The following is a 21,668-nucleotide window of genomic DNA, read 5'->3' as shown; positions in this document are numbered from 1 at the left end:
CAGAACATCTCTGGCTCTCAGAAGCCTATGTCCCTTGTAGCTGACGCCCTAACTTCACAGACAAGCTTTGCCTACCCATAAAACACCTGGGGCTTTACTTCTCTGTCTGGCTTCTCAGTGCACATTTGTATGGCCATATATGACCTTAGTTCCTCCCCGGCCCTTGTTGTGTAGGGTCAATTGTATGAATGTCCTTCAGTTTGATTACATGTTCTCTTGACTGCATTCTCCCTCCTGCTCAGGCTGTTATTAACACAGCTGCTACAGTGGGCAATACCGTATGTGGCTTTTGGCTACCCAGCCAAAAACATTTCTTTAACTGTAATGAGGAGCTAACAGAAGGTTTTAGCAGAAGGTGGCATGATCTGATTCCCATTTCAAAGGTTCCAGTTGGGGAATGGGTGGGAGCAGAATGGAGAACAAAAGATGAGAGTTCAACTAGATCTTCTCAACTGCTCTTTGGAATCACTATGATTCCTGTTAGTTTCCTGTGGATTTTGTAGCATATTACCACAAACATGGCAGCTTAAAAAAAAAAAAACTTTATTCTGTCAAAGTTCTGAAGGCCAGGAGAGGATCCTTCCTTGCTTCTTCCAGTTTCTGGTGGCCTCAGATTGTCACTGCATCACTCCAGTCTTGAAGGCTGACAGCTTCAAATACCTCTGTTCTCACTTCATATTGCCTTGTCTTCTATGCATCGTTGCTATGGACTGAATTGTGTCCTCTAAAATTCGTATGTTGAAGCCCTAATCTTCATTGTGATGATATTTGGAAATGGGGCCTATGGGAAATAATTAGGGTTAGATGATGTCCTGATAGTGGGGCCCCATAATGGGACTAATGCCCCATAAGAAAAAATGCCTTTGGGAGGCTAAAGCGGGAGGCTTGCCTGAGATCAGGAGTTCAAGACCAGCCTGGCCAACATGGTGAAACCCTGTCTCTACTAAAAATATAAAAATTAGGCCGGACGTGGTGGCTCATGCCTGTAATCCCAGCACTTTGGGAGGCCAAGGCGGGTGGATCACCTGAGGTCGGGAGTTTGAGACCAGCCTAATCAACATGGAGAAACCCCGTCTCTACTAAAAAAATATAAAATTAGCCAGGCATGGTGGCACATGCCTGTAATCCCCGCTACCGGGAGGCTGAGGCAGGAGAATCATTTGAACCTGGGAGGCAGAGGTTGCAATGAGTCCAGTTCACGCCACTGCACTCCAGCCTGGGTGACAGAGAGAGACTTTTTCTCAAAAACATGGCCGGGGTGGTGGCTCACGCCTGTAATCCCAACACTTTGGGAGGCCGAGGTGGGTGGATCACCTGAGTCAGGAGTCTGAGACCAGACTGCCCAACATAGTGAAACCTTGTCTCTACTAAAAACACAAACAATGAGCTGGGCGTGGTGGCACACACCTGTAATCCCAACTACTCGGGAGGCTGAGGCAGGAGAATTGCTTGAACCCGGCAGGCAGAGGTTGCAGTGAGCTGAGATCGTGCCATTGCACTCCAGCCTTGGCGATAAGCGCGAAACTCCATCTCAAAAAAAAAGAAAAGACAAATATGTGGAAGAGCTCCACCCCAGCTTCCCCCAACACAGCAAGAGGAGAGTCCTCAGAATGAAACCTACTTTGCCTGCACCTTGATTTTAAACTTTCCCTTCCAAAACTGTGAGAAAAAATCTTCTGTTGTTTGTGCCATGTAGCCTTACGTTATTTTCTCCTCTGCCTCTCTCTTACGATTCATGTTAATTTGCATGTAGGGCGCACCAAATAATTCCAGGTAATCTCCCCATTTCAAGAACCTAAATCACGATTACAAATACCCCTTTTCCTAATAAGGTAACACTTCCAGGTTTCAGAGTTAGGATGTATATATCATTGGGGGCCATTTTCAGTTACTTCAGTCCCAATTTCACAGATGGGAAAACCATTCCCAGAGAGTAGAAGGGACTGTTCAGAGCTCCACATTGTGACCTGTACAAATTCAACCCAATCCTGGACTTGGTGGGTGCCCTCGCCCCTTCTGTTTGCTGCCTTCCCAAAGCATCCTGTAGCTTCCAGGGAAAGGAAGGAGGGGGGAGGACAGGAGACACTCAGAGCCCAGAGTCTCATCCCTTTCCCTGCTAATAGGAACCAGGGCTCCTGGGGAAAATGGCTGATTCAAGGACTGTACAGGGACAGACTATACAGGGAAAGTCCTAGCTGAGCCTGAAACACCTTGTTGTATTACAAAGTAAGAGGTGCCCAAAGAATGGTGGAAATATGTTAAAAGGACATAGATGCCAAACCTGATCAAACAGCTGGAGCATCAGAAAGAACAGTGACTGTCATCGGCTGATGCACAATAAATCCACACTACCCATGAGTCCTTAAGTGTTCTCAAAAAAAGAGATCCAGAAAAATAAACCCATCTGTCACCATATGATGCTGATTTTAAGCCAGCCCCTCACTCTGAGAACTTGGCATCAATCCTGCCTTCCCAAGGGGAACCGTATTTCAGGGGAACACATGGCCCCAGTTCTTGCTTCCTTACCAAAGAATGCCCACTGATAATTAGATGCTAGAATTTGAAAAAGCCTAATTTGCCAACCCATAATGAAATCCCTGCACTGCCCAGGATTATCTGCTTATGTTATGAGGTACATGGAGGGTGTGGTGTCAACATGGCTGTGTAGGGGGAACCCATAAGTGTACAGGGGACAGTCAGGCTGTCAGTGCCCCACGTTAGGGTTGATGACATGATCCCACCCTATAAATGCTGTATGTATTTTATGGCTTATAGATTAGACATCAATACAACTATTTAAAAAGGAGAAGGAGACGAGGTTCAAAGAACATATACAAATGGCCAATAAATGCTCCACATCAGTGTTCATCAGGGAAATGCAAATCAAACCGCAATGAAATACTGCTTCACGCCCACTAGGATGGCTATAAAAATAACTGAAAATGACAAGTGAGAGTGAGGATGTGGAGAAATTAGAACCTTCATACTTTGCTGTGGGAATGCAAAATGGTGTAGCCACCATGGGAAACAGCCTGGCAGTTCCTCAAACAGTTAAACACTATCCAGCAATTCACCTCCAAGGTATATACCCACATGAATTGAAAACAGGTGTTCAGGCCAGGAGCGGTGGCTCACTCCTGTAATCCTAGCACTTTGGGAAGCCAAGGCAGGTGGATCATGAGGTTGGGAGATTGAGACCATCCTGGCTAACACAGTGAAACCCCATCTCTACTAAAAATACAAAAAATTAGCCGGGCGTGGTGGCGGGCACCTGTAGTCCCAGCTACTTGGGAGGCTGAGGCAGGAGAATGGCGTGAACCCGGGAGGCGGAGCTTGCAGTGATCCGAGATCGCGCCACTGCACTCCAGCCTGCGCGACAGAGCGAGACTCCATCTCAAAAAAAGAAAAAAAAAAAAAAGAAAGAAAACAGATGTTCAAACAAATCCTTGTGCAAGAACGTTCACAGCAGCACTATTCATAATAACTAAAAGTAGGGCCAGGCACGGTGGCTCACGCCTGTAGTCCCCACACTTTGGGAGGCCGAGGCGGGCAGATCACCTGAGGTCAGGAGTTTGAGACCAGCCTGGCCAACATGGAGAAACCCCATCTCTACTAAAAATACAAAGTTAGCCAGGCGTGTTGGCACGTGCCTGTAATCCCAGCTACTTGGGAGGCGAGGCAGGAGAATCGCTTGAACTCTGGAGGCGGAGGTTGTGGTGAGCCGAGATCATGCCATTGCACTCCAGCCTGAGCAACAAGAGCAAAATTCCATCTCAAAAGAAAAACACTAAAAGTAGAAACAACCCAAATGTCCATTAGGTAATTAATTAATGGATAAATAAATGTGGTGTATCCATACAACTGAGGTGTGTGTGTGTGTGTGTGTGTGTGCACGCGCTCTCATGGCAAGGTCTCTGTCATCAGACTGGAGTGTAGTGGTGCCATCATGGCTCACTGCAGCCTCGACCTCCCAGGCTCAAGTGATCCTCCTGCCTCAGCCTACCCAAGTAGCTGGGACTGCAGGCATGCACCATCATGCTTGGCTAATTTTTGTATTTTTTGTAGAGACAGGGTTTTGTAACGTTGCCCAGGCTGGTCTCAAACTCCTGTGCTGAAGTGATCCACCTGCCTTGGCTTCCCAAAGTGCTGGTCTTACAGACATCATGAGCCACCACACCCAGCCATAATGGGGTCTCATTCAGCCATAAAAAGGAAGTACTAGTATGTGCTACAACACGGTTGAACCTTGAAAACCTTACGCTAAGTGAAAGAAGTCAGATACAAAACTCACATATTGTATGGTTCCATTTATGTAACATATGCAGAATCTGGGGTGGGGGTCTAGGGGAGGGATAGCATTAGGACAAATACCTAATGTAGATGACGGGTTGATGGGTGCAGCAAACCACCATGGCATGTGTATACCTATGTGACAAAACTGCACGTTCTGCACATGTATCACAGAACTTAAAGTATAATTTTAAAAAATCCAGAATCAGCACATTTGTTTAGACAGAAGGTTAGGTTAATGGTTTCCAGGGACTGAGGAGAGGGGAGAAAAGTTTTTATTTTGTAGTGAGGAAATTGTTTTAGACCTAGATGGAGGAGGTGGTTGTACACCATTGTGACTATACTAGAAGGCACTGTGTTGTTCACTTTAAAACGGTTATCTGTGTATTTATTGAGATAGGGTCTTGCTCTGAGTGCGGTGGTACCATCCTGCTTCACTGCAGCCTCAACCTCCTCGGGCTGCCATCTCAGCCTCCAGCATAGCTGGGACTACGGGTACACGCCATCATGCATGGCTAAACTTTTTTTGTATTTTTTTGATACAGGGTTTGCCATGTTGCTCAGGCTGCTCTCATATTCCTGGGATCAAGAGATCCCCCTGCCTTGGCCTCCCAAAGTGCTGGGCTTACAGATGTGAGCCACCACATCCGGCCCCATCCTTGTTTTCAAAAGATGCTTTATGAGTTTAAAAGATGAGTTCATCAATGTCTTTTTTTTTTTTTTTTTTTTTTTTGAGATGGAGTTTTGTTCTCATTGCCCAGGCTGGAGTGCAATGGCGTGATCTCAGCTCACTGCAACCTCTGCCTCCCGGGTTCAAGCAATTCTCCTGCCTCAGCCTCCCAAGTAGCTGGCATTACAGGCATGCGCCACCACACCTGGCTAATTTTTCTTTTTAAAATTTTTAAATTATTTTTTTTTTTTTTTTTTGAGACAGAGTCTCGCTCTGTCATCCAGGCTGGAGTGCAGTGGCGCGATCTCAGCTCACTGCAACCTCCGCCTCTCGAGTTCAGGTGATTCTCCTGCCTCAGCCTCCTGAGTAGCTGGCACTACAGGCGCATGCCACCACACCTGGCTAATTTTTTGTAATTTTAGTAGAGACAGTGTTTCACCGTATTAGCCAGGATGGTCTCGATCTCCTGACCTCGTGATCCTCCCACCTCGGCCTCCCAAAGTGCTGGGATTACAGGCGTGAGCCACTGTGCCCAGCCTAATTTTGTATTTTTAGTAGAGATGGGGTTTCTCCCTGTTGGTCAGGCTGGTCTTGAACTCCTGATCTCAGGTGATCCTCCCACCTCAGCCTCCCAAAGTGCTGGGATTATAGGCGTGAGCCACCGCACCTGGACTTTTTTTTTTTTTTTTTGAGAACTAGTCTTGCTCTGTCGTCCAGGCTGGAGTGCAGTGGCGCGATCTCAGCTCACTGCAACCTCTGCCTCCTGGGTTCAAGCTGCAAGGCTCTAGTATCGGTTCGAACCCCGAGAGCGCACCAACAAACAACACGAGGCAGTGTGGAGCAACATGCTATTTTAATGAGCGCCTGGGTGTCCCAAGTAAGGACAGGGCAGGAGTTTTATAGTCTCCTGTAAACAGGAAGTGTCCTAGTCTGATGTTACTGCTATGTGGTACCCAGGGCCTCTCTCCCACCATCTTCAGGGGTATGTGTCTTCCGGCCAGCTCTCTTCCTGCTTCTGCTATCTTGCTGATGCACGTTGCTGGCACAAATGGCCTTGCATCTTGGGACTGGGCCTGAGAAGGGAGGAGTTATTTATCCCCCGAAGCTTTCAGGCCCCAGGGAGAATCTTTCACAAGGGATTCTCCTGTCTCAGCCTCCGAGTAGCTGAGATTGCAGGCACGTACTGCCACGCCCAGATAATTTTTGTATTTTAGTAGAGACAGGGTTTTGCCAATGTTGGCCAGCCTGGTCTCAAACTCCTGACCTCAGGTGATCCACCTACCTCGGCCTCCCAAAATGCTGGGATTACAGGCCTGAGCCATGGCCCAATATCTTAAACACAAAGCAGGCAGGGTGGAGAGCAGCCCTTGTAAAGAGGGAGGGGACAAAGTCAGGGTGTGGCAAGTCTAGGCTGATCCCTCCTGGACTAAGGCCTTGGCCACCATGAGTCCAGCAGGAAGACGGCTGGGAGAACAAGGCTGGGTGGTTGTTTTGCCTCAGTTGCCCACCTTAGTAGGGAAGCACTTCTCAGACTAGCCACTCCTGAGTGGAAAACACTGAACCATCTGACCAGAGACAATTCACAACACCCGGGTGGCACAGGAGCCTGAGACAAAGTGACAGGACTGGAGAGGGCAGGGACCAAGACTTCATGTTGTGTGATTCCACTGATAGGAAATGTCAAGCAGACACATCCATGGACAGATTCATGGGGACAGGGGTGGGGACGCTCAGGAAATGGGCTGAGCAATCTCATGGAGGTGATGGAGATGTTCTAAAACAGGAGAGTGGTGAAGGTTACACAACACAACAAACTGACTAAAAATCACTGAATTGTGCACATGGGAAATTATATGGCAGAGTTCGTGTCTGGAGGTGTGAAAGACTGTCCCCTGGGGCCATAAAACTGGAGCTGCCAAGCTTACACCTACTGTGGGTGGTGGAATTCCTCGCTCCAGGGCATCGAGGAGCAGTGGGTGCAATAGAGGAAAATTGATTAAATGGAGAATGATTTTAACCTGGCTTCAGTGGTATCTTCTGGGATGCAGCTAGAGCTTCACTGTGGCTTTTCGGGATGGAACCAGCCAGGTGTCCCACAATAGGGGGTTGGGGCTTTCCCCTTCACCTTAGAGCTTTACTCAAAACACATTTTGTGGCCAGGTGTGGTGGGCCACAACTGTAGTCCCAGCTTCTTGGGAGACTGAGGTGGAAGGATCCCTTGAGCCTGGGAGGATGAGGCTGCAGTGAGCCGTGATCATGCTGCTGCACTCCAGGCTGGGCGACAGAGTGAAACCCTGTCTCAAAAAAATAATAATAGCCAGGCGTGGTGGCTCACGCCTGTAATCCCAGCATTTTGGGAGGCTGAGGCAGGTGGATCACCTGAGGTCAGGAGTTTGGGATTAGCCTGGCCAACATGGTGAAACCCCGTCTCCACTGAAAATACAAAAATTAACTGGACATGGTGGCAGGCACCTGTAATCCCAGCTACTCAGGAGGCTGAAGCAGGAGAATCACTTGAACCCGGGAGGTGGAGGTTGCAGTGAGCTGTGATTGTGCCATTGCACTCCAGCCTGGACAGCAAGAGCCAAACTGCATCTCAATAATAATAATAATAATAATAAAGTCCAGGCACCATGGCTCATGCTTATAACCCCAGCACTTTGGGAGGTCAGGCTGGTCTGGAACTCTTGACCTCAGGTGATCTGCCAAATAGCTGGGATTATAGGCATGTGCCACCATGCCCAGCTAATTTTTGTATTTTTAGTAGAGACGGGGTTTCATTATGTTGGTCAGGCTGGTCTGGAACTCTTGACCTCAGGTGGTCTGCCTGCCTCGGCCTCCCAAAGTGCTGGGATTACAGGCGTGAGCCACCGCGCCCAGCCTTTGGGTTTTTTAAACTCTTCAAAATTAATCCAAGGGCACAGTACAGGTCAAGGTGCTGGGACTCTGGCAAAGCGCCTGTGGCAGTTGTGTTGTTTTCAGTATTGTCTCAGCTTAGGTCTCCTTCTTCCGGAGTTCTCAGGCCTCTGTCCACAGGGCTGGTAGTACCTTCTTCTTTGTATTTTACATATGAAAGCACATTAAATCTTTTCTCTGTTGTAAATTTTCCTTGCCCCCACCTGCCTTTGTTGACAGCCCTCAATACCTGTATGGATGCTGTTACTTTTCTGGTAAATCCCAACGGCAACTTGCCTGGTCCCAGCCATTGCTTCTACCACCTCCCTGGCTCCACCAGGGCCTGGGGCTGGGCCTCCCTCCAGCCTCTCTCTAAGCTGCAGCCTCAGAGGACTTTCTGGAGTATACAGGGGATCCTGCCATTGCCCCTTCACACCTCACACGGCTCCCATGTCTTCTCTGTCCCATCAGAAGGGCTCAAGTCTTCACTGCTGCTATTTGCCTTGCCAGGGACCACCCCTCAGCCTCCGCTGCTATCTGCCTTAAACCAGGAAGCATTTCTGCAGGTATATGCTTAGTGCCTGCTCCTGTGTGTACTCATTTAGTACTTGAAATGCCCCTACAACCATTGTGCATGGATCATGGGACCTGTATTCCACACCTGGCACAACCCAAACCCACTAGGATGGGGCCGGGTTTGTGGACACAAGGACTTGAGTATGACTGCCAAAGAGGGGGAGCCTGGATGAAAGGCTGGCCGGGAAGTGATGGAGGGTGGAGGGAGGTTGGGATCCTGACTGAGATGGAATCAGGCACAGCCGAGAGGTTCTGGAAGACTCCTTGGTGGGAGCTGTCTGTTCTCTGACCCATGCTGTCAGAGGGGCCCTGCCTTAGCCAGCTGAGGAGGCCCAGTCACCCTGGAGCTCAATTTCTTCTGTTCCTTTCACATCTGTGGTCACTGTGCTCTCACAGACTCTTCCCTCAATGGCCACCATTTCCCATCTCAGGCCTTGGGCTTAGCCTGGGGTTGTTTTTTTGTTTTTTTTTTTTTGAGACGGAGTCTCGCTCTGTCGCCCAGGCTGGAGTGCAGTGGCGCGATCTCGGCTCACTGCAAGCTCCACCTCCCAGGTTCACGCCATTCTCCTGCCTCAGCCTCCTGAGTAGCTGGGACTACAGGTGCCTGCCACCACGCCCAGCTAATTTTTTTTTTTTTTTTTTGTATTTTTAGTAGAGATGGGGCTTCACCGTGTTAGCCAGGATAGTCTCGATCTCCTGACCTCGTGATCTGCCCGCCTCGGCCTCCCAAAGTGCTGGGATTACAGGCGTGAGCCACTGCACCCGGCCTAGCCTGGAGTTTTTAATATTTGCAGGCCACACCGCCCTCCTCCCTAGCTTGTCAAACCTGTGTTCTCAGGTACACATTTATTCCTTGAAATGCCCCCACAACCAGGGTTAAGGTCTTTGGGTTCATACACACACACACACACACACACACACACACATACATATATGAACACACACACACACACACATATATATACACATTCTTTTTATTATTATTATTATTATTTTGAGACGGAGTCTTGCTCTTGTCGCCCAGGCTGAAGTGCAGTGGCGTGATCTCGGCTCACTGCAACAACCGCCTCCCGGGTTCAAGGTATTCTCCTGCCTCAGCCTCCCAAGTAGCTGGGATTATAGGTGCCCACCACCACCACGCCTGGCTAATTTTTGTACTTTTAGTGGAGACGGGGTTTTGCCATGTTGGCTAGGCTGGAACTCCTGATCTCAGGTGATCTGCCCACCTCAGCCTCCCAAAGTCCTGAGATGACAGGCATAAGCCACCGTCCCAAGCCCTTTTTTTTTTTTTTTTTTTTGAGACCGAGCCTCCCAGGCTGTAGTGCAGTGGCGTGATCTTGGCTCACTGCAACCTCCACCTCCTGGGTTCAAGGGATTCTCCTGCTTCAGCCTCCCAAGTAGCTGGGACTACAGGCGCCTGCTACCAGGCCCAGCTAATTTTTCTATATATATATATTTTTAAAGATGGAGTCCATATCCTGGCTAACACGGTGAAACCCCGTCTCTACTGAAAATACAAAAAAATTAGCGGGGCGTGGTGGCAGGCGCCTGTAGTCCCAGCTACTCGGGAGGCTGAGGCAGGAGAATGACGTGAACCCAGGAGGCGGAGCTTGCAGTGAGCCAAGATTGCGCCACTGCACTCCAGCCTGGGCGACAGAGTGAGACTCCATCTCAAAACAAACAAACAAACAAAAAGATGGAGTCTTGCTCTTGTCGCCCAGGCTGGAGTGCAATGACACGATTTCGGCTCACTGCAACCTCTGCCTCCCAGGTTCAAGCTATTCTCCTGCCTCAGCCTCCAGAGAAGTTGGGATTACAGGTGCCCGCCACCATGCCCAGCTAGAGATGGGGTTTTCACCATATTGGCCAGGCTGGTCTCGAACTCCTGACCTCAGGTGATCCACCTGTCTCAGCCTCTCAAAGTGCTGGGATTATAGGCATGAGCCACCGTGCTCGGCCAATTTTTGTATTTTTAGTAGAGACAGGGTTTCACCATGTTGGCCAGGGTGGTCTCGAACTCCTGACCTCAGGTGATCCACCTGCCTAAGCCTCCCAAAGTGCTAAAATTATGAGATTACAGACGCCACCACGCCTAGCCTTGTGAAAAGATCTTTAGAGAGAAAAGGAAAATAACCCTTGAGGCTGCAGCTCTCACCTCCCTTGGCTGCTTGAGAGAGGTCAGGGTTTGGTTTTCTCCTTCCTGTGTTCATCCTAGCCCTTGGGCAGGGTCTTCCACCCCTATCTTGCCCTAATCCTCCAGGCCCCATCCCTTGGAGCTGAGACTTTCTCTAAAGCCACCCGTGTCCTCTCCTTCCTACCCTGAATCTGTCCCTTTCTACCCTTCACTGCTGTCAGGGCAGCTATTGTTTCCTGCTAGGACTCCTGCGTTTGCCACCCCACTAGGTGCACTGTCTTCCCTACAGCCCCTTAAACATGCTAATGGGGCTAATGGGACATGGCTTCCCCCCGTCAACACACTGCAATCCTGCCACTCAGCCCAAGGTTCACTCATTTGTCTTGCCCAAGGGAGGGCCGTCCTCCCTCCTCAGAGGCCTCATGCATGCCTTTCCCACCTACCCTTATGCTCTTCCCAAAACTCAGCCCAGTGAAAGCAGACCCAGTGGGTCCAGCAGGCCATGGTTTGAGTCTGAACAAAGACAATGATGATGGCAGGTTATTAGACTTGTGTGTTTTTTGTTGTTGTTTTGTTCTGAGACGGATTTTCACTCTTGTTGCCCAGGCTGGCGTGCAATGGTACGATCTCAGCTCACTATAACCTCTGCCTCCCGGGTTCAAGCGATTCTCCTGCCTCCGCCTCCCAAGTAGCTGGGATTATGGGCACCCGCCACCACGTCCAGCTAATGTTTTGTATTTTTAGTAGAGACAGGCCGGGCACAGTGGCTCATGCCTGTAATCCCAGCACTTTAGGAGGCCGAGGCAGGCAGATTACCTGAGGTCAGGAGTTTGAGACCAGCCTGGTGAACATGGCGAAACGCCGTCTCTACTAAAAATACAAAAATTAGTGGGGCATGGTGGTATGCGCCTGTAATCTCAGCTACTCAGGAGGCTGAGGCAGGAGAATCGCTTGAACCTGTGAGGCGGAGGTTGCAGTGAGCCAAGATCGCGCCATTGCGCTCCAGCCTGGGGGACAAGAGCGAGACTTTGTCTCAGAAAAAAAAAAAAAAAAAGAGACGGGGTTTCACCATGTTGGCCAGGCTGGTCTCAAACTCCTGACATCAGGTGATCCACCCGCCTCGGCCTCCCAAAGTGCTGGGATTACAGGTGTGAGCCACTGTGCCCAGCCTAGACTTGTGTTTTAATGAGGTTTCCCACCTGGCACATATTTTCCTCCCCCTGACCTCCAAATACCACATCTACAACACAATCACCCAGTAGCTGTCCTGGGTGAAGGACAGGCATCCTGACCTTGTCTGTCTTCTGGAGGCTTTGTTCTAGTCATGCGTTTGGACAGTTGGTTCCCTCTTTCACTGCCGAGTCCCTCTGTCCTCTGGGATAGGGGAAGTGAGAACTGCTCCCTGAGGAATGAGATCACGAAGGGGCCTGGTAAAAGCTGGGAAGGCACAGAAATAAAGCTTTCAGTGAGGGAAATGTGAGGAATGCGTTCATCAGATGGGAAACAAATAGTGGCATTTATTGGACTCTCACTGTGTGGAGGCCCTGGGTCTCACCAGATGTATTTGTTTTCTATCGTTACTATAACAAATTACCAGAAACTCTATAGGTTAAAACAATATCCATTTATTAGCTCACCATTCCATAGGTCAGAAGCCCAAGTAGGTCTTCTGTGGGTCTCATAAAGGCTAAAATCAAGGTGTGGTATGGACTAAGCTATCTGGAGGCTCTGGGGAAGAATTTGCTTCCAAGCTCATTCAGGTTGTGGGCAGAATCTAGCTCCACGCACTTCTAGGGCTAAGGTCTGTTTTCTTTTCTTTCTTTTTTTTTTTTTTTTTTTTGAGACTGAGTGTCGCTCTTTCGCCCAGGCCCGACTGCAGTGGCGCTATCTTGGCTCACTGCAAGCTCCGCCTCCCGGGTTCACGCCATTCTCCTGCCTCAGCCTCCTGAGTAGCTGGGACTAGAGGCGCCCGCCACCGCGCTCGGCTAATTTTTTTTTGTATTTTTAGTAGAGACGGGGTTTCACCGTGTTAGCCAGGATGGTCTTGATCTCCTGACCTCGTGATCCGCCCGCCTCGGCCTCCCAAAGTGCTGGGATTACAGGCGTGAGCCACCGCGCCCGGCCTTTTTTTTTTTTTTTTTGAGACGGAGTCTCGTTCTGTCGCCCAGGCTGGAGTGCAGTGGCGCGATCTCAGCTCACCGCAAGCTCCGTCTCCCGGGTTCACGCCATTCTCCTGCCTCAGCCTCCCGAGTAGCTGGGACTACAGGCGCCTGCCACCACGCCCAGCTAATTTTCTGTATTTTTAGTAGAGATGGGGTTTCACTGTGTTAGTCAGGATGGTCTCGATCTCCTGACCTCGTGATCCACCCGCCTTGGCCTCCCAAAGTGCTGGGATTACAGGCATGAGCCACTGCGCCGGGCCATGAGGTCTGTTTTCTTGCTGGCTGTTGTTGCAGCTCTTCTCAGATTCTCAGCATGACACCTGTCCTGTTGCATTTCCTCTCATGGACCTCTCTACCTTCAAAGCCTCTGGAACCCTTCTCCTACTTCAAGTTTCTCCACCTTCCTCTTCTCCCTTTAAGGACCCTTATGATACCTTGGACCTACCAAAATAATCCAGAATCATATCCTATTTTAAGATCAGCTAATGAGTAACCTTAATTATGTCTGCAAAAACCCTTTCACCATGTAGTGTAACTATTCATAGGTGAGATAATCATATTTACAGGTTCTGGGGATTTGGGCACGGAATCTCGGAGGGGGCCATTTTCAGAATTCTGTCCCCCATACCAGATTGACTTGCAATGTCCCAGAATCTCACAGGGTCTAGCTCAGGGGAGGCCCAGAGCAGGGTGAGGCAGTTGTCTATTCCTGTCTGCGTTGTAGTAGAAGGTGCCAAGGCCGAGATGGGGTCCTCTCCCCAGTCCCACCCACAGCGGGCGGGCCTGGAGCGTCTGCAGTAGTGGTAGCTTGCTTGCACCTCCTGGCGGCCAGGGACCGAGACCTACTTCAGCTCTCACCCGTGTCACAGGAATAAGGCCACTTCCCCGGTTCGCAGTGGGGTTTAAACTGGCCAGAACACGTTGGAGACTTGGGGCGGGAACTGCCTTCCTATTCTGCATCACAGGGCGCTTGCGGATTGATCGCGCAGGCCCGCCACACCCCTGATCTCCTGGGCGACGCCGGAAGAGTGCTCTGGTCCAGACATTCCTCGCGACGCGGCAGCCCTAGCCTCTTCGACTTTGGTTCCGACTAAGAGGAGAGCCGGAGTGCCGACTGGCGGGAGCTGATCGCCATAAAAATACCGGAAACGTGCTTCGGCCTAGGGTTTCCCCTGAGCCGCCGCGACCGCAGGCCTCCGTTCCGCCGGCGTAACGGCCCGGAAGTGCGGCCTTGTAGTCGGTCAGGAGGAAGCGGCCACGGCAGAGCCTGGTGCCTGAAGAGGAGTCGGAGGTGGGGTCGAATGGGCATCCCCCTGCCGCAGGGCGGGCGAGGAGGCTGGGGCGTGCCAGGGGAGGGGCACCTGCGCTCCGCTAGAAGCGCACGCTGAGAACGCGAGGGGGCGCTGCAGGACCGGGGTACGGCGGGGGCCAGAGTGCGGGGTGGCAGCGGCGGGTCAGAGGGGTGCTTTGGGCGTAGGGTGGGGCGCGGGCAATGGAGCAGAGTATGGGAGAACGTGCTCGGAGTAAAGCACACGGCGCGGCGAAGGCGTGGCGGGAGTGTGCGGCGCCAGACCCGGGAAGCTGGCCTGGGCGCCGGGTCTCGCGTGCAGGCCTTTGTTCTGAAGTGTCCAGGCCGGCCTTGCGGCGTCGGGACTGAGGAATGGAGCCCGCCGCGGGGCGGGGCGGGAAAGGAAGGTTCAAGTCTCTCGGGTTGATGCGCAAGTTTCTGTCCCCATCGGCCGGACAGATTAGAATCCTTTCAGGTGCTAGGTGAATACAGATGGGGCGGTGCTGCTTGCTGAGTTAGCCTTTGCGCGGGCACAGGCCTGGCTTTTTTGAGGCATTGCACAGAAGGCTCAGAACGGGGCCAGGGAGCGGGGTGATGTATCCGGATCCGTAGTCTGGAAAAGCTCCCTCTGGCTGCCGTGTGGGGAACAGAAGGGGAGGCGAGGGGCGCAGAGACACCAGCCAGGTTTCTTCATCCGTCCAGGACAGCGGGAACGGGGCAGTGGAGGTGCTCGAAGTGGTCTGAGGGTCAAATGTGGGGCATGCAAAAAAGGGAGGCGTCTGGCTGAGCAAAGGGACGGCGGATTGGGCATAAGGAGTCGGAGGGGTTGAATCTTGAGACCCCAGTAGAGCCCGAGGGTGTAGGGGCAGCATCAAGCTGAGCCCACCCTGGGGCTTTGTGACTCCAAGGGAGAGACAGGCTGGTGGAGCCTATACGGATGTCAGAGTCCAGAGCTCCTATCCTCCTCCCTTAGACTGGAGGTGTGTGCAGTCTGGGTGCGGGATGAGCCGAGTATCTCATCCCTTGTTTGATAGAAGGGGAAACAGGCCGAAGGGTCACGGTTTACCTGCTTGATGGATGGAGTAGCAGAACTCCTCAGATTCCAGAGTCCTCTGAGGACTACCCCCTCCCCCTTCTGGTGCCTGATGTTGGGCCGTGTCCCCGCTTGCTCCATGGGCAGCTATCCAGTCACACACCCCTGCTCAATCCACACTTCCCCTCTCTGTGCCACACACACACCCTGGGCCCCACAGGCCCCATCGAGATGGCAAGAAGCTGGGGCTGCAGGAGCCACCTCCCTGCTCGCTATGCTAGGGGCTGCCAGGGAGCATGTACTGGTTTCCCTGGGGCATCTCCCAAGGTACTGCCCAACCTTTTACCCTCAGCCCTTAGTGACTAGGCACACCCAGAACCACCCTGCCGAGGAAGCAGGTCATGCCACCCCACTCCTGCGAGAGCCTCTGTATATACTAGTTAAGGTGACCTGGTTCTGAGGCAGCAATCCTGCCTATGCACAGGGTCTCATACTGGGGGGATGTGGCTAAAGGAAACCAAAAGGAGCTGTCAGCAGGGGTGGAGGAGGAGTGGAAGCTAGCTGGGTAGAGAGCAAGGTCTACTCGGGGTGAGGCAGGTTAGCCAGTTGGGATGGGGGTCCCTGGCCTCTTCTACACACCAGGCTGCCCTCTTGGAGGGGCACATGGGGAGGCTTAGGGTTACTGGAGTTGGGGTGGGGTGGGTGGGTGAGTCAACATAGAGTAGGCCAAGGCCTGAACCTTTTCGGGAGCAGTGATTGAGGCCAACACCCTCTCCTAGGGGTGTGCTAGGGTTTGCAGCGTTAATGGGGGGCTGTAGACGGCCTGGCCAGGTCTGAGGTAGGGGGAGGAGGGAGTGCTGGAGTGTCCTGTGTTGGGAATGGGGACTGTGAAGGGCAGCTGGGGAGGGATGGGTTAGCGCGCCTTGGAGTGTGGTGCACTCGAGCCCTGTCCTGCAACAAGGGGTGAGGGGACAGGGATGTTGGGACAGATGGGGGTCCTCAGTTGACCTCTCCCTGCCCTCCTCTTGTTCTGTGCAGATGGCAGCTGCAGAGGCTGTGCATCACATACACCTGCAGAACTTCTCACGCTCTCTGCTTGAGACCCTCAATGGGCAGAGGCTTGGGGGACACTTCTGTGACGTGACTGTGCGCATTCGTGAAGCTTCGCTGCGTGCCCACCGCTGCGTGCTGGCGGCCGGCTCACCCTTCTTCCAAGACAAGCTGCTGCTCGGCCACTCTGAGATCCGTGTGCCTCCGGTGGTGCCCGCGCAGACAGTGCGACAGCTGGTAGAGTTCCTGTATAGCGGTTCGCTCGTTGTGGCGCAGGGTGAAGCCCTGCAGGTGCTCACGGCCGCGTCGGTGCTTCGCATACAGACAGTTATCGACGAATGCACGCAGATTATCGCCCGCGCTCGAGCCCCGGGCACCTCTGCGCCCACGCCCCTGCCCACCCCTGTGCCCCCGCCACTCGCACCTGCGCAGCTGCGTCACCGCCTGCGCCACCTGCTGGCTGCACGTCCCCCGGGGCACCCCGGTGCTGCACACAGCCGTAAGCAGCGCCAGCCCGCGCGTTTGCAGCTGCCAGCGCCCCCAACACCTGCCAAGGCTGAGGGGACTGATGCTGACCCCTCACTGTCCGCGGCCCCTGATGACCGAGGTGACGAGGATGACGAGGAAAGTGACGATGAGACCGATGGCGAGGATGGCGAAGGTGGCGGCCCAGGCGAGGGCCAGGCACCTCCTTCCTTCCCAGACTGTGCTGCTGGCTTCCTCACTGCTGCTGCTGACAGCGCGTGCGAGGAGCCCCCTGCACCCACTGGCCTCGCTGACTACAGTGGTGCTGGGAGGGATTTTCTTCGGGGAGCTGGGTCATCTGAGGACGTATTTCCAGACAGCTATGTATCCACTTGGCACGACGAGGATGGTGCTGTCCCCGAAGGCTGTCCCACTGAGACCCCTGTCCAGCCCGACTGCATACTGTCTGGACCCCGCCCGCCTGGTGTGAAGACCCCAGGGCCGCCCGTTGCACTCTTCCCCTTTCACTTGGGTGCCCCTGGGCCACCCGCACCACCCCCTTCAGCACCATCGGGGCCAGCCCCTGCGCCCCCACCCGCCTTCTACCCCACACTCCAGCCCGAGGCAGCCCCCAGTACTCAGCTGGGGGAGGCCCCGGCTCCCTCTGCTGCTCCCACCACGGCCCCCTCAGGCACCCCTGCTCGCACCCCAGGTGCTGAGCCACCTACCTATGAGTGCAGCCACTGTCGCAAGACGTTCAGCTCCCGGAAAAACTACACCAAGCACATGTTCATCCACTCGGGTGAGCCAGGGCAGGGGAGGAGAGGGAGCAATCTCTCATCGGAGAGTTAAACCTGAGGGGGAATTGAGCACTAGTTACAGGGCACTGGCACTGTTCTGTTACTTTTGGGTAGCAGGGGGCCTGGAAATTGAGTCTTCCCCCAAGTGCAAGGTATGTGGGGGAGGGGAAAGCCCCACTCTGTGGAGCAGCAGGCACTGGCTTCTGTGGAGGGGGATCCTGAGGCTGGGTAGGGAAGCAGGAGCCTGTCCTGGCCTTTGGAAGGGTGGTGGTGGAAACTTGAGCAGCCTGGGATGCACATGATGGGGATGGAGCCTTGGCAGGGGGTCCTGGCAGGTTGGGAAACTATGCTCCAGGGACCCTCCTGTGTCTCTCTGGTTTCCAGCTGTCCCGTTATAGGCTGGCAGCAAGGGAGGATGGGTTTACAGGCCCAGGGGTAGAAAGCCCTCAGAGGTGGTGGGATGAAGGCCCCAGGAACTCCTGAGACTGGGGCATGAGTAGGAAAACATAGGTAGTGTGGGGACTCCACAGCTGCAGAGGACCCCGAAAAGCTGTGGGGAGGTTCCCTTGGACCTTGGCCGTGTCAGGGAGGCGGCTCTGCAGTGCTGCAGGAGAGGTAAAGAGTGGGAGGATGGTACTGGGGAATGTGGTGAGGATGCTCCCTGGGGGCTCTGAGATGGAGGACAAAGGAATGGAAAGCAGAAGCCTGCTGAGCATTGTCAGAAAAAGCAAAAATTTGGCTGGAAGGCCACAGTGATAGTGAGGGGGTTTCTGCAGGGGCTGGAACTTGGGATTTGACTGTGAGTGGTGGGGAAGCCATGGTGTTCTAAGCTGGGGAGTGACTGAGATGTCAGTTTAAAATCACCTCTGGCTGCCCTGGGAGAAGCCAGGGGCCTGGGAATAAGGGAGTTGGGTGATTAGTCTCCAGGGAACTGCCAGAGGCCCCAAGGTAGTGCTGGCTGTGTGAAGTGTGTGATCTGAGCCAGGTGCCTGGGCCAGGTTATTCTGGGGTACCCTCTGGCAGGCACTGCCTTTCAGTCCCCTGCCACTGAGATAGGGTTTTTTTTTTTTAATTTTTTTTGAGACCGAGTCTCCCTCTGTTGCCCAGGCTGGAGTGCAGTGGTGTGATCTCGGCTCACTGCAACCTCTGCCTCCTGGGTTCAAGTGATTCTTGTGCCTCAGTCTCCCAAGTAGCTGGGATTACAGGCGTGCACCACCACATCCGGCTATTTTTTGTATTTTTAGTAGAGATGGGGTTTCACCACGTTGGTCTCGAACTCCTGGCCTCAAGCGATCTGCCTGCCTTGGCCTCCCAAAGTGCTGGAATTAACAGGTGTGAGCCACCACGCCTGGCTGAGACAGGCATTTTGTTAACATCTGATGAATCTAGGGGTGGACTCAGCCTGCCTCCCCTCCCCTAACCCAGAATGAGGAGCTCTCTCTATCACACCAAGGACATTATAGTGGCCAGCGGGCAGGGGTTCTGGGCAACTGGGGGTTCCTGCAGGAAGGTGGCAGATGTGCCCAGGTCCCTCCTTATGAAAGGGCACCGGCCTTGTCAGACTGAGTTTAGGGGACTCTATGGGCATAGGCGAGGGGGGCCAGGTCCCAGTGTCTCCCTGTGCCGGGTGGGTAGGGGTTGAGGGGGAGGGTAACTGAGGGTAGAGGGAGATCCCAGTGGGCAGTCCAGATGGCCAACAGATGTTCCAGACAGGCTGGGTTCCTTGCAGACAGGGTGCTTGCTGGATTTAGGGGTGCCCTGTCACAGTGATATCCCAGGATAACAGAAAGGGGGTCCCTGCCAGGAAGGGATGGGAGAGAGGTACCTCACAGTGTATGAGGATCCCTGTTGGGCAGGAAAGTCCCAACGTGAAGGGAGGTCCTGGAGAGGAGGGGGTGTCCCTGCTGGGCAGGAAGATCCCATAGTGAGGGGAGGGTTCTCTGATAGGCAAGGGATCCCGGGGTGGTGGTTCGGGAGGGGAGGGGAGCCCCTGCTAGGTCCAGGAGCCCAGGGTGGGGGTGGGGTGGGGTGGGGGCGGGGAGCTGTAGAGTCTGACTTGCGTTCGCGGCCCGCCCTGTCGTCCGCAGGGGAGAAGCCGCACCAGTGCGCCGTGTGCTGGCGATCCTTCTCTCTACGCGACTACCTGCTCAAACACATGGTCACGCACACCGGCGTGCGCGCCTTCCAGTGCGCCGTCTGCGCCAAGCGCTTCACGCAGAAGAGCTCGCTCAACGTGCACATGCGCACTCACCGGCCCGAGCGCGCGCCCTGCCCCGCCTGCGGCAAGGTCTTCTCGCACCGCGCGCTGCTGGAGCGCCACCTGGCTGCGCACCCTGCGCCCTGATGGGGCCGGGGCCTGGCCTCGCCCACGGTAGATCCGGGGCCTCCCGCACAGTCGGCCACGCCCGCTGCGGGACCCGTGGTTCCCGCCACTAGACCACGCTCCCTCCTGAGCGCAGGTCCTCTCTCTCCCTTCACCCCTTCTCCATACCAGGGCCTAAGTCCGCCTTACTCCTCTCCTCCATGTGCTTGAACCCTCCAGGTGATGCCGGGCTGGGGCTAGTTAGACCACTTCTGAGAACTGGACTATTTCCTGCGTAAACCGGGCGCTCAGGCGCTTGGACCCGGCCCAAGATTTGACTCCGGTTCTCACCCCGCCCTCTCCTGGGGTGGTGGTGGGGGCTGGGGGGCCGCTTGCCTGCCCCAGGGTCAGGCTGGGCAAGGTCCCTAGCTCTCTACCCAAGCTGTTACTCCCTCATGGGGCGCCTAAGGAGACTCAAGTGGACCCATCATATATGGGGGCTGGGCCTCGGGACTCTCGCTCTAATAAAGGACTGTAGGCCATGGGGCCTAAACCACGAAGCTGTGAGCACCTGGATCAGTGCGTGCCTTGCCCTCATAGACAAGATGTGAGTGTCAGGGTTCAGCGTCCCTGTTCTTGGGTGGCATCCATGCGGCCCACAGGCTGTCCTGGGCAGGAACAGGATGGTCCACTTTGCCATCTAGGACCTCTATTCTGTAGGGGCTAAGGTGGGCTGCATATATAACCGGCACTTGGTTCTCTTGGATCCCTCAGTCCTGTGGGGAGTAGGATAGGCAGGCCACATCTGAGGTGGGTCTCCGAGAGGGAGGCCACGTGAAAGCCCCATCATACTCCTGGTTGCTGCTGTCCACGACCTTTGAGGCCCCTCCCATAGATCTTCCAGTCAGGCTCTAAGGGTCTTTTGGACTTAAGACTTCCCCTCCCCGACCCTGATGGACATGGCTGAGCACCTTACTTTTGGGGAGCCCAGGGGGATCTTTGGGGCCAGGTTGCACTGAGGGTATATAAGCCCCCATATATCTGCCCTTGGTGCTGGGGGCAAAGTTCAGGGAGGGCTCCGATGGCCGTGTTGGGGGCAGGAAACAATGAGGGGTGGGATCCTGGGGCTGACTGCTGGGCGGTTGGGGACACCACCCCTACTGGCCAGCCAGTGTCCCAGGCCCCTGCATCCAGCGGAGAGAGCAGCCACTCTTTGCCCCTCTCCTCTTCAGCACAATAGTGGCTCCTAGCCTAGGTGCCCTGCCATAAGGATTTGGAGCTGGTGGAGTGGCGTATGGCCCCAGGCCATACCCCAGCCTGACCTGCCAGGCTCCTAGGCCAATGGCAGCTCCTCTGGGTTCACCTTCTGAGACTGCTTCCTCAAGGTGAGAGGCCAGGGCTTTCATGATCCAACTGTGTGCATCATGGGCTGACTTCAGTCTCCTGAACCCCAGGACTCCATCGTCGTCAAAGCCAGAGGTGGAGCAGAGAGTCAGAGCAAGCACATGGGTGGGGGACAGAGCTGGGTTTGAATCCAGGCGATGCAAGTGTTCCTGTATTTACTGAGCACTTGCTGTATGCCTGGCAGGAGGCTACGGTTCCTTGGATCATGGGACAAGGGGCTTAGCCTGGCTGAGCCCCTCTCCTCAGGGTTTCAGTGGGTGTCACAGGAGGACCTCCCAGTGAGGTCCACCTTGCTGTCCTGTTGCTTTTCTGTTTGGCCTGATTGGAGTGTTCCCAAGGGCAGGGATTTCTGTGCTCTGAGTGTCTGGTACCCAGCAGGGATGGGAGGGGAGGCAAGGGAGTTAGATGCCAGCCCTGGAGGGTGGATGGGGCAAGCAGGACAGCAGGAAGGAGGCTAGTGGTGGTGCCCAAGGGGCAGAGACCTGGGAACCCAGAGGCCAGTGATGGAAAGGGTTAGCGCCAGGCAGAGAGGGGCTGGACCCACACACAAGACCAGGCAGAGCAAACAAACGTAGAGGAGAAGGGCTGGGGGCAAAGTC

The 21,668-nt window shown here is 54.0% G+C and overlaps 1 protein-coding gene and 1 long non-coding RNA gene across 5 annotated transcripts; one reads left to right on the top strand and one right to left on the bottom strand.

The window, feature by feature from the left end:
* Positions 1 to 521: 521 nt before the first annotated feature.
* LOC106634151 (uncharacterized) lies at positions 522 to 13,487 on the bottom strand. The gene is made up of 4 exons (XR_008622141.2): positions 13,356 to 13,487; positions 11,858 to 12,002; positions 1,408 to 6,033; positions 522 to 781 (listed from the first exon to the last, which is right to left on the bottom strand). It is a non-coding gene; the product is annotated as an uncharacterized LOC106634151 (long non-coding RNA).
* ZBTB45 (zinc finger and BTB domain containing 45) lies at positions 12,178 to 20,225 on the top strand. Of its 4 annotated transcripts, none has more exons than XM_003816638.6 (3): positions 12,178 to 14,018; positions 16,087 to 17,365; positions 19,451 to 20,225. In XM_003816638.6, the coding sequence occupies exons 2-3, from the start codon at positions 16,087 to 16,089 to the stop codon at positions 19,705 to 19,707; spliced, it is 1,536 nt and encodes a 511-aa protein (XP_003816686.1). In that variant the 5' UTR covers positions 12,178 to 14,018; the 3' UTR covers positions 19,708 to 20,225. The 4 variants fall into 4 exon arrangements, with proteins under 4 accessions (XP_003816686.1, XP_008967913.1, XP_008967914.1 ...); XM_008969665.6 differs by having other exon boundaries at positions 12,178 to 14,143; XM_008969666.4 differs by lacking the exon at positions 12,178 to 14,018 and adding an exon at positions 14,143 to 14,490.
* Positions 20,226 to 21,668: the final 1,443 nt, after the last annotated feature.

The sequence above is a fragment of the Pan paniscus genome, chromosome 20 (genome assembly GCF_029289425.2).
Source record: "Pan paniscus chromosome 20, NHGRI_mPanPan1-v2.0_pri, whole genome shotgun sequence".
Taxonomy (NCBI): domain Eukaryota; kingdom Metazoa; phylum Chordata; class Mammalia; order Primates; family Hominidae; genus Pan; species Pan paniscus.
This window is presented reverse-complemented; position numbering and strand designations above follow the sequence as displayed.

Excerpts from the sequence above, each read along its gene's own strand:
- ZBTB45 (XM_003816638.6), top strand. The coding sequence starts at position 16,087 with ATGGCAGCTGCAGAGGCTGTGCATCACATACACCTGCAGAACTTCTCA. Across the intron at positions 17,366-19,450 it reads GCACATGTTCATCCACTCGG|GGGAGAAGCCGCACCAGTGC; the intron begins GTGAGCCAGGGC and ends TGTCGTCCGCAG.